General features: G+C 60.8%; 1 protein-coding gene across 3 annotated transcripts in view; it reads right to left on the reverse strand.

Annotated features, from left to right (window-relative positions):
• Positions 1–12,024, reverse strand: part of GRID2IP (Grid2 interacting protein) — a 33,363-nt gene that overhangs the window by 12,091 nt on the left and 9,248 nt on the right. Inside the window, exons 1-6 of one of the 3 annotated variants that reach the window (XM_049638943.1) lie at positions 11,504–11,517; positions 4,276–4,524; positions 3,951–4,036; positions 1,298–1,367; positions 714–808; positions 217–400 (exon numbers count right to left, since the gene is read on the reverse strand). In XM_049638943.1, the coding sequence (XP_049494900.1) occupies positions 217–400; positions 714–808; positions 1,298–1,367; positions 3,951–4,036; positions 4,276–4,524; positions 11,504–11,517 (698 nt within the window). Of the gene's footprint in view, positions 1–216; positions 401–713; positions 809–1,297; positions 1,368–3,950; positions 4,037–4,275; positions 4,525–7,178; positions 7,214–11,503; positions 11,518–12,024 lie in introns of those variants that run through there. The other 2 variants (XM_049638942.1, XM_049638944.1) reach the window with 2 other exon arrangements.

Consider the following 12,024-nt stretch of genomic DNA (forward strand, 5'->3'; position numbering starts at 1 on the left):
TTAAGAGTGAGGGTTTGTTGTGGGGCACCTGGACTGCCCACCCCCCCCGGGGCCCCTGGTACCAGCTGCTGCTTTCTTTGAGTCCCCCCCCCCAGCACCCCCCCAGCCCAGGAGAACGGGGTGGAGGAGACCCAGGCAGGGAGACCCCGATGGTGAGTCTGGGCAGCATTTGGGGCCCACCCGGGGCTGGTCCCGCCACCTGTCTGGTTCAGCCACCTGTGCTGGAAGAAGCTCTCAAGTGCCCGGCAGACCCCATAGCGCTCGGGAGGCGTGAGTAGGTGCTCCAGCTGCTGGCTGAAAGTCCTCCCCTGAACCCGGATGCTGGAGGGTAGGATCTCTGCCACCCACTGCAGGGAGGTGAGCGCCGAGGACGGGTTGGGGGAATCCAAAGAATCGGAGTCTGTCGGGGACCACGGGCAGGAGAGGCACAGGTGACCCAGGATCCCCAGGTTGGATGTCGTGTCCCTGGCAGCTGGGGGGAGTGCCGGGCACTGGGAGCCACACTTGCTGCCAGAAGCTGGGGACAGGGATGCAGGGACAGCCCCTGGCAGGGTCCCTGAGGCTGCCCCACTGGAATCTACGGCACCACGTGGGGAGGGAAGCTGCAGGCTTAGGGGGAAAGGCAGAGTCCTGTGCAGACTCGTAAATCCCACACACGGAGCCCTGGCAGGGTGTCTGTGAGCCGTGAAGCCTAGTGGTAGTGGGTGTCTCACCGCTGGCAAACGGGACAAGCCCCTCCTCCACCACCAGCGTGGGCACCGCGCCACTGCCTTGAAGCATGGACACCACCTTGTCATGGGAGCAGTTCCTGCCGAGAAGAGATGGCCCAGGAGGGCCTGACCAGGATGAGCCCTGTCCACGGCCACCCACCAGACCTCCTTGTCCTGCTGGTAGAGGCCACTCAGCATGCCCACAGCTAGGCCAGGACCAGAAGTCGGGTCCTGCTCATTCATATCCTCTGCAGGAGATGCTCCGGGCCCAGGACCAGCTGGACACTTCTGGGCGCAGAGGGATTGAGCCCACATCACCCCTAGGCTGGGCTATCCTCAAGGGCAAGACACTCATGGTCCATTTAACTGTGTCCCTTGCATGGAGCTGGGGTGTTTTCCGGTTGGAAGGATCAATGACATCCTGGCTAGTGTAGGGGGACAGATTCAAGGGTTCCCACAGGAAGAGGGGCAGACTGTGGGGACCAAGTGGTCATAGGAGATTGGGACCACGGCCTGGGTGTCCCAAGAGGCAGGAGTCTTGGAGGATGATGTGTCACCAAGCTCTCATGTCCCCAGTAGCCTCTGACCTCATGTCCAGTCCATTGAGGAAGAGGATCCGGTCACCTGACTTGAGGGAAGCATTGTCAGCCGGGCTCCCTGGAAGCGAGAAGAGAGCGCGGGCCGGTCAGCTGGGCAGGGCCGCGCTCTGCGAGCCCATTTCACAGGAACAAAACGGGAAAAGCGGCAAAGGACAACCAAATTCAGGCCAGCAGATCCCACATTAGACCCAGTACTCCTCTGCTCTCAGCTGCTCTGAGCAGGGAGTGAGCCCCTGGGTGGGCATGGGAGGGTTTGGGGCACAGTGTGGACCACCCGTCAGCCCTGAGCTGTTGAAGCAGTGCAGAAACAAGGAAGGTCTTGGGAGCGGTATTTCTGCAGCATCTGTGCACCTGCTGAGAGCCCCGGTCCATACACCGGTCTCTGCCCCTCACGTAACAGTTCACGTGGCAGATTCCTCTGTGCCTTTGTCATCAGGAGAAAGTGCGTCTGCCTAGAGGGACGCATGCGTCTCCCTCAGGCTGTGAAACATGGTGTATTAATCATGCTTGTTTGTTTCTGTGCTTCCTGATGCTTTGGCATCTTGGGGGCAATGGTGACCTGGGAAGCACTGCCCTCCCAGGGCTAGCCAACTCCTATGTGGTAAATGACTGGCTCGGAAAAGTGTCTCTTGTACACAACGGATCCAGAGCCTACAACCAACCAACCTCCTTGTCTACGGGGCTCTCACACCCCGGGCCACTGTTGCCCTGCCCTAATCACCCAGGGCCAGGCACCTCCCAAAAGGGGACAGCTCCTATGCCCCAGAGCCTGCTGAAAGCATTCAAACTCATCCTACACCTGCTTAGCTTGCTTAACCTGCTTGGCTCGATCCTTCCCTTTCCCATGTGGCCCTGTGTGGTGGTGTGGCCCTGCATGATGTGGCATGTCCCTTCCTCTTGGGAACTGTGAAGGACACGCTCTTTTTTCCAATGGTGATTATCTCCTGATCTGTTGGCCTCACTGCACCAGGATAATAATAAAACCTGCATTTTAAACCCAAGATAGCAGTGGACTCTCACTCGGCTTTGATGGCCCTGAAGGTCAGACCAAACCCAGTACCCACCACCTGGGGAGGGGCTGGTAACCTTGCTCCTGTGGATGCAGGTTTTTTTCCTTTCTGCCTCTTTTATCAGGTGCTGCTCTAAATTTGATTTGGAAGCAAGTGGGGGAAGGGACAGATGCCTAAAGAAAACGTACTCTCATGAGGCTGTGGGGACTGTCGGGGCAGAGGGGGCAGGGGAGAAGGCTGCTCAGGAAAGACTTGCTAGGGAAGCAGAGTCCTTTCCCTGGGGCTGAAAAGGGGGAGAGGAGAGGGCGATGGTGGTGGTGAATCCAATCTGGCCTGTCTGGAAGCTTGGGCCAGCCTGGGGTAGGAGGGCCGGTGGGGTTGTAGCCGGGGAATTCAAGATCACTGGAACAGGAGTCAGGAGATCTCAGGTTCTGGTCCTTGCTTTGCCAGAGCCTCTAAAGGCCTCAGTTTCCCCTTCTGTAAAAGCTCTTACTGAAGCATTGGTTTCGCTTCCTATGACAAGGAAGACAAGGGGAAGCCTGGACACTGGGTTGGAGAGAACAGCACATCTAGATTTTAATATGGCCCGAGGCAAAGGATCTCCTGCTGGACCACGTGGGTGGAGCAGGAAGGTGGTGGCTCAGTTGGAAGAGACAAAGAGGAGAGATTACTCTTTTCTAGAGCACCAGCCCTTGGGCCTCTTCCCTACGACACTGTGTCAACAACTTAGTGCACAGATCCGAGAACTGGAACGCGTCAGTCATCTGAGATCCCCGTGGCGGGAGATGCTAAGGCACTAAGGCACTTTCCTGGGATCAGAAGATGTCCATCCCACAAATCCATGCATTGGAGGTGTGAGATGAGGAAAGGCAGACAGGACTCAGCATCAGCGGGTCCACCAGTGGGGATGTGTCACCAGGAGCAGCATGCTCAGGTGCTGGGAGGTTATGGATGCAGGTGACCCAGCCCTGGGAGGTGGTTACCAGGAGGGAAAGTTCAGTTTAGTGCCAGGAGACATTCCTGCCCCACAGAGACCTTTCACAATGGAAGACCCCTCCCCCTCCCCCACACCCCACCTCCAGAGGGGGAAAAGGGAAAATTCCTGCACTAAGGCTCTGCCTTTTTCAAGATGCCGCCATTCCAGGAGCACCCCACCACCACCATCAAAAAAAAGGGAGGCAGGGTGGGGGTGGGAGGAGAGTCCAGATTGGGAGGAAGGGACTGGATAGTGGGCAGAGGCCCTGAGGGCCTGATGCCTCTCTGAGTCTGACCCACCCAGCAAGTGCCAAGTTCACAGTGGGCACCCAGCACAGAGCACGCATGGTGTTGGGGTGTGGCCTGGGCAGGCATCAGGTGTGTGTCCTGGCTCCCCCAGTGTCTGGGACGGCGCCCTCAGCGCCCCCACGTGGACGCAGGAAAGGTCTGGATGGAGAACTCGGGTCACTTGGCTCAAAGGTGACCCTGAACTTGGAGGGCGTGTGCCCCAACTCAGACGGATGTATCTAGGATACTTAGAGGGCACAGGCTACCTGAGATTTGAACCTGGGGGGGTGGAAGCGAGGGGGCGGGTTACTGAGTATCGGCCTAACAGGGTCCTTCACTCCATCCAGGACAACCCGCCTACCCCTCACCAGGCAGAACAGACTCGATCCAGACAGGCCCATGGCCGCGCAGCGTGAAGCCGAAGCTCTTGTTGCCCTTGTAGACTCGGACTGTCCTGGGGAGAAAGAAGGGGTGGAGTGGTGGGGGGCTGGCCGCGTGCCCCGCCCTGGGGAGAGAGAGGCTAGGGGGCATAGGGGATAGAGATGTCCCGTGTCCCGCTGCCCTTAACCTCTCCTGCCCCGCACCCGCACCCCCCAGGTGTCCACGCCCCGACCCCGCGCGCTCTGCCCAGATCTCCACCCCGGCCCACCGACTAGGATGCACCCGCAGCCCGTGCGCGCGCGCCCCGGGTACCTGCGCGTGCCCCCCGGGCCCGCGCGACCGCCCAGCAGCGAGGAAGCCTTGCGCGGGGGCGGCTCGTCCGGGCGGCGCGGGGCGGCGCTGGCGCGAGTGGACACCAGGAGGCGCTCGGGCCGCTCCTCGCTGCGGCTCCGGCGCAGCCGCTGCGCTCCCTGCGCCCGCCGGGCGCGGCACAGCTTGCCCAGCAGACCCTGCGACACCACCTCGTCGAAGCGCGCCCGGTGCTTCTTGGGGATGAAGATCCTGCGGGCGAGGGCCGCAGAGTCGGGGCGCGTCCCCCCCAGACAGCGCCCCGGTCGCGGCAAGGCGCGGCCTAAAGGCTCCTTCTGGCGGCCGCCGCCCCGGGCTCTCCCGCCCCTACCCCAGGGGTAACCGGGGAATCAGTAGCCCGCGCCCCACTCTCCCCCTCGCTGCCGGGACTTGCGCCCCAACCGGCCTGTTGGGGCGACCCGACAAGTCACGGCGCCCGGCTCTCGCCTGGCTCGCTCCACCGCCGGAAAGTCACATTCGGACTGTCCCCGCTACTCTGGCCTTGAGGGACCTGAGCGCCCCCAGAGCGCGCCCATGGTCCTGTTCCCCTTCCTGCCTGTGTCTTCCCGTTTCTGACCTCTTCCCTAACTCCCTCGTTTCATGCCCTTGCACCTGCCAGGCCAAACCCCAGCCGGGGATCCCCCCACCACTCATCTTCTTCTTACCTGATTCCAGGTAACTCCGCAGGAGAAAACTGAAGCCACAATCTGCCCCGGGGTCAGACTCTCCCCAGACCCTCCTTACACTCCCCGTCCTCCTGCTCGCTTCTCAGGCCAGTCCTTTCTACACCTGCCTCCTCAGAACTTGCCAGGACTCCCACATCCAGTCCTACCTTTTACACTTTTGCCCAGGCTGTTGCCCCTGCCTGGTACCCTCTGTTTCCTAGCTACACTGGGCTCGACCCTCAGCACCCAACGCTGGCCTTCCTCCAGTTTAATCCAACATGTGACATACAGTAAGACCCTGCTACCGGTGCCAGCCAGGCACTCAGGTTCAGAGCTGACGGCACCGTGGTCCCTGCCCCCAGAGAAGCCACCTAGAAGTGGTGAGAGGCAGTGGGGAGGCTTGGATGGCCTCCCCGTGTGGGATCCACACCCTGGGCTGATTTCCTTGGTAGCCGTGGATGTCTTCTGCAAAGCTGGAAGCTCTCTGAGGGCTAGCTCTGTGGCTTGGCTGAGGGCCACAGTGACCAGTCAGGGTTTGGCACAGGGGAGGGACCCAGTGACTCAGTAAACAGGGGTCCACCAGCAGCCCAACCACACCTCCGAGTAATGGCAGCAGTTAGCATCCTGGCGGACTCCCCTGTCCATAGCACAGGATCTGGAGGCTCAGAGAAGATCTGTAACTTTCCAGGCTTACACAGCTGGCCCCCGGCACAGCTTGGACCGAAGGCTGGCCTCTGAGCCTCAGCTCTGTGGCAGGACTCTGCCGAGGGACTCCGAAGTTCTGGTTGCTAGTGAGGCCTCCCTGGCTGCATCCCAAGACTCCCTTCCATGTTCTCTGTACCAGGAGCCAGTGCCAAGGGCATGGTGGGGAGGAGGGAGGAAGAAGGGCACAGTGGCTTTGCAGCCAGCTGAAATATAATCCCTCTGAGGTTGTCCAGTGGCCCCCACCCTGTTTCCCCCAACCTCTATGGGTAGGATTAAGAAGACCAGGCAAGCGGAATAAGCTGGCCGATAGGAAGGAAGGGATGTGGATCCTCCAGGAGGAGGGGGCATCAGGGCTGCCCGCCCACCCCACCCCCACCTCTGAATGTTTCAGGCGACCAGGAGGCCAGGATGAAAGGCCTACTCAACTCTTCCAGGAGCATCCTGGCCTGATGCTGTCCTTGCTCATCCACAGCGATTCCCGAAAATATAGAGCCTCAGCCTCATTCCCCAGATGGTCACTCAAGGTCTCCGGAGCCTGACACTTCCATCTGCCTGGCCTGCACATTCCCCACACCCTCCCAGACCCACCACATGTCTCAAGCTCAAGCAGAGGGATGACAAGCGGGAAGTTGTCCACCTCCCACTTGGGGCTCCAGCCCCAGGCTCCAGAAGGCATCGGCCCCGCTCCCCCAGCCTCTAGGTCGAACCTGGGCATGGGCCAGATGACCACCCAGCTCCACCCTCCAGCAGCAATTAGAAAAGGCCTTGCGCCCCCCTGGGGTGGTAACCACAGTGAGTCACCAACTGCACAGGTGGGAAAAGATTGGTGGCCTTTTCCCTGCTTGGTGTCCTCAGGGCTAAGCCAGAGGCCAAGGCTGCCTTGTGAACCAGATGCCCTTCCTGGCTGTGTCGGCCTCCATGAGGCTCAGTGTGGCCAGGTACCCCAGCCCTGGGTCTGTTCTGAATCCACTAAGCCAGGACAGCCAGGCACATTGGGGCCTCATGGACCACTGCCCCTCTGACTCTGCGGGTATGGCTGCCCCAGGACTCTCAGATCCCTGCTATGCCAACGGGCTTCTCTGAGACCACAGGACTCTTCCCTGGCCACACAACTTCAGTCAGTCAGCTCTGTTCTCTCTGCCTGGGGGGTCAGGTGTAAATCCATCCCCAGGTTCCTCCTAGGGGTTGCCCTAGGGTCCTCTCTCTCCACCACATTCCCTGACATGGCTCTCTGGCCAGTTCTCTCCATCTGCCCAATCGTAGGAAGGAGAGAGGGCTTTTCAGTCTCAGCCCTTGGTTTCCCCCCACCCCCATCCCGACCCCTAGAGGCGCAGGCAGGTTCCAGGCACCCAACGCGGGGAACTCGCCCCCGTGTGCCGGGTGGGTGTCCACCTCAGTGCCCCAGCCCCACCCCTTCTCAGGCCGCCCGAGGGGGGTGCGCCGCGCCCAGGGCGCACAGTTCCCGGGGACGCGGGGCGCGGGGGGGGGGGGAACTACCGAAAGTGCCGAGAGAAGCCCTGGTCCTTCCCCATCTGGAGCCGGCGGCGGCGGCGGCGGCGCGGCAGGTGCCGACAGGTAGGGGTGGCCGAACCCGCGAGCGGAGCGAGGGCGCCGCGACTCCACGAGCCTCTGCCGGGCGAGCGCACTCGGCCCCTCCCGAGCCGCCCGGGCCCGCGGCCCCGCTCCCGCCCCTTCTCGGGTGGCCCCGCCCCGCCCCGCCCCCACGGGGGACCCTTCCGCTAGCTCCGGGGCATCTGGGGGGAGGTTCGGGGCTGTCAACGCGGCTTGCTCTCGGCCGGCTTCTTCAGTCCCTCCCCAGGTGCCTCGCCTCCAGCCCCTCGGGCCCTGGCGCCCAGGCCCCCTGCACCTGGCTGCGGCGAGACTGAACCCCACAGTTCGGGAGAAGCTCCGACTTTCTTTTGTAGGCACGGGAAGTCTTTCCGGAGAGGGTGGTCTTAGCGTTAGGCTTCAAGGAGTGGGTCAGCGCGGGGAAGCCCTTCTCACCTACCCCGGAGAGAAGCGCTAATCAAGAGGCTAGAGAGGGAGGCCTTGAACGCCATTGTCAGCGGCTGAGACTGAACACTGAGAACCTCGAGGAGACAGGGGAGGGTCTGTTTCAGGATTTAAGGAGAGGCGGAGGGACCCCAGAGGTTTTGGTGCACCAGGGGAGTGGGTGAGGCTGGGAGGGGAACAGTGAAGGGTGTGGGGTGGGGTAAGTGGCTAGGTTCTAAAAACACAGAGGAAGGAGAGTACGTGAGATCTGGTGAGTGAGCGGAAGTGAGGAGGGGCTGCCAGGCTGGGGCAACTCCCAAGTGAGGCTCAGGAGGCCAGCCAGCCTCCTGTTGGGAGAGAATCGGAGGAACAGCTAAGGGGAGAAGTGGGAGTTAACAAGAAAGGGGGTCTGGACCCTTCTCTGGCTCTGGGCCTGCTACTCCCTGGGAATCAGAGCAGGAACTGACCCCAGAGAACCCACTGCATGGTCATTTCTGGCTGATCAAGTCCTGCTCACCCTCAGGAAACATAGACACAGGACATCTTGAGGGCTTCTTGGGGGACGTCAACAGAAAGCCGTCTCCTCACCACGAGGTGGCCACTACCCAGAGAGACTGGCACTGCAGAGGCAGAAACCCCCTGGCCTATAGGTCTGTGTCAGTCACTGGGAGGAAGGAACATCTTATGTGGTCCTGCCTAGGGGCTCCTGCAGCCGGTCACAGGGAGGCCCCTGCAGGACTGCATGGTCAGACCTGGTACTCAGTTCAGACCATGCTGCCCAGTCCACCCGCAGCCCCACGTTCCTGGCCCCAGTGAGGCCGCTGCCCTCATGTTATCAACCAGGCCTGCTTTTCTCCCCGCAGCAGCAGCAGCAGCAGCAGGAAGCCGGAGCCAGCACTCATGCGGCATCCTCCCAGGCCTTGTCCTCAGCCCTGCCAGGGACAGAAATGCCCGAAAACCTCCAGAGTCAATACAGCTCCCTGACATCTGCAGGGCCACCGCTGTCCCATCATGAGCCGTTTCTGTTTGGCTCCGGATGCAATGGCCCAGCATCCAGAACCAGGCCTGCCCGAAGGCCATGAAGACGGTCGGTCCACCTTGCTGTGGGCAGAGGAGGTGTGAGCACAGAGCAAATGCCAGACACAGGCACAAGTGCACACACCGCCTTGGGGCCAGGCGTCACTGTCGCCCCCTGTCCCCGTCCCTGTCTGTCCACAGCACATGCCGCCCCTCTGCCCCAGCAGCCCAGCGCACAGTGAAGGCATCAGAAGGGGATAATATCTGCACCTGGCCAGATAGCCCAAGACGACATGGTGGGGGGTGAGGGCAGGGGTCAGCCGACAGCTGGCCTTTGCCGCAGAGCCTGCCCCACAAGAGGATGCTACTAAAGGCACATCACTCTAGGACAGCAGTTGTCAACTGGGGAGTGATTTTGCCCCCCGGGGGACATTTGGCACTGTCTGGAGACAATTTGGGCTGTCACAAAGTGACAACTGGGAGGAAAGTGTGCTACTGGCATCTAGTGGGTGGAGGCCAGAGATGCTGTAAGCATCTGACAACATACAGCACCCCCACCCCCCGCAACAGAGAATTATTGGGCCCCAAATGCCAACAGTGCCAGGAAGAAAGAGATCTTCCCCAGAGGAAGCCCACACTAACTGAGCACATACTATGTCCCTTGTACTTCTGCTCAGTTTCATAAGAATTCTCCCAATCGCTTGGCATTATGGTGCCTCGGACATTTGTCATTAAAGCAGAAGAGGATGAAGTGGGGTGTAGGTGTCCCCTCACCCCAGATTCTCAACCGATCTCTTTCTTGCTTGTAGCTGGCACACTTCATTTATGTGATTTCCTACCGAGAGCCCTGCTGGGAACACGTAAGGGTTGGCAGCCCCATTCTTCAGACAAACTGTAGAGGCCAGTCAGCCTGCCCAAGGCTGCATGGCCAGTGAGTGGACCCGGGGGTTCAAGCTAGGTCTGTTGGGGTTCCAGATCCCAGCTTCCTGCATCACGGCTTTTGCTTCCCTCTCCTCCCACCCAGCTGCCCCTCCGGCTCCTTCTAGATTCCCTGGAACACAGCAGACTACAAAGCCACCTTCGCTCCCCTGCTCTCTCCTGACTACGTCACACTTCCCAAACTGCCTGGCCCGTCCTAATTAGAAAGTCATTTTATCACTTCATCAAACTGGGATCCCTTTGGGGATAGATCCACATTAGGCTCTGAGCTGCAGAACGAACCCCTTGGCCTACGTTACCACCACTGACCCAGATCTTACCCTCATGGCAGCACCGACCAGGAGAACTTTCTGCGGCGATGGACACGTTCTAAATGTGCACTGTCCCGCACGGGAGCCACTAGTCATACGTGGCTACTGGGCACTCGAAATGGGCCCAGCGAGCCGGAGAGGCTGAATTTTAAATTTTATTTAATAATCATTAAATTTAATTTTTAAAAAGGCACATGTGGCTGCTGTGCTCCATGATCTCACCGCTCCCTCTGCTTTCTCCCCAAGCCTTCTGATCTGGCCCCTGGGACCACCCCTCAGAGGTCACACGGTGATTGGGGTGGGTTCCAGCCTCTGCCAAGCGCTCTCTCTCTCTCTCTCTCTCTCTCTCTCACACACACACACACACACACACACACACACACACACACACAGGTTCACCTACCGCTTGCTGCTCAATCTCTCATTTAAACCTTGTCTCTCCCCAATGGGACATCCCAAGGCTGCAGCGGTGGCTCTTTGTGGCCACCCACCCCAGCAAGGTGGTTCACGGCCGGGTACTGTTGGGTGCCCAGTGTTGGGTACCGAGCGGCACCACCCTCGCCTTGGCAGGGTCCACTTCTGTGGCTACATGCCTGGCCCTGATGAAATCTTCTAGGGGGCTGTCTTCCCACCCCCATAGGACATACTGCCAGACTCGGAGGGTCACTGAGCCACAGCAGGGGCACCTGCGGCCTCCTCCAGGGAGCCTGTCCTGATTGCGCCCTGCTGAGTTAGCCCTGGGCTGCTGGCACTCAGCCCTCAGAATCACAGGTAACTGTATCTGTGGCTCCTCCATACCCCCTGTGAGCTCTCCCACAGAAGGTGCTGCACGGGGATCACTGCCGCAACCCTGGAACCCAGCGTGTGGGCCAATAGAGCCTGGGAGTGGGGGTGGGGAGGTGGACGGTAAGGAGATGGGGGTGGGGGCGGCTGAGGCCACACGCTGCCAAGGTACCCCTCTCCCTGCAGAGCCCAGCTGGGCGCCACCCCCTCTGCCAGCATCCTCCCCAATTTTCCTGTCGAACTTGACAATCGCTGACAACAGAGCTGCCGTTTCATCCTCCCCAGCAGCGCCCCGGGGATGCTGCGGGGACCGGGCGTCCCCGGCTGTCCAGGGTTCCCACTTCCCCGGGCTCTAAACCAAGCACACCCAAGGGGGCGCCTCCCCCACCCCGGCTCTTCCTGACCCACTGCCGGTCGCCTGGGGACTAACGAACGGGAAAGCAGGCTCAGGGAGGCAGACAGGCTGTCCTGGGAGACAGAGGCGACAGAGACGGAAGCCGGGGCAGCTCCGAAGGGAGACGAGGGGGACCGAGAGGGCCAGCTGAGTCCAGCTGCTAGCAGCCTCGACACAAGTGTGCCAACTTCCCAGGGGACGGCGAGCCGCCCTCGCCCCTAACCCAGCCCTGGTGGAGATGGGCGGGGTGGGGGGCTGCCCATCCATCACCTCCCCAGGGAGCCCTCAGCGCCAGCGCATCATCCGCTGAAAATTAGGCTGTAGAAATAACTTTTTTTTTTCTCTCTCTTTGGATTTTCCTAGCAAGGGGCAGGCCCCTAACTCACCCCAGGCAGCTCATGGTGGCCTCTTTCGGTGGCCTTCTGTGCTCCGCTGCAGAGCTGAGACGCTGCGCCCGGGCTTGGTGGGGGGGTGGCCAGCCCTGTCCCTGACATTGGCCAGGCCCAGAGGGAGGGGCAGGCTGTGGGGTGAATGGCAGCAAGGGGAGGGGGCGGGCTGAGCCCAGGAAGGGGGAGGGGGGAGCCATCGCAGGCCCTGGAGGCAGGGTGAGGAGAGAAAGACCCCGCGGGATCCCGGGATCCCGGCAGGGAAGGCATCAGGCGTCACTCAGAGGGGGCCTGATCAAAGCTGTGCTGTGCTGGGCTGTGATGCCCTGGTGGGAGAGGGGGTGGGTGTAGGGGGCTCAGAAGACTCAGGGGCCACGCCAGGTGTAAACCCACCAGGAAATTTTTTTCCTAAAGGATAAACTGACAGGGTCCAAAGCTGAGCAGAACACAAAGTGCACAGCTGATGGGTTCATGGTCCTGTGACAGCACTCATTTGCTGTGTGACTTTTGGGCCAGCCTCT

The sequence above is a fragment of the Panthera uncia genome, chromosome E3, assembly GCF_023721935.1.
Source record: "Panthera uncia isolate 11264 chromosome E3, Puncia_PCG_1.0, whole genome shotgun sequence".
Lineage (NCBI taxonomy): Eukaryota > Metazoa > Chordata > Mammalia > Carnivora > Felidae > Panthera > Panthera uncia.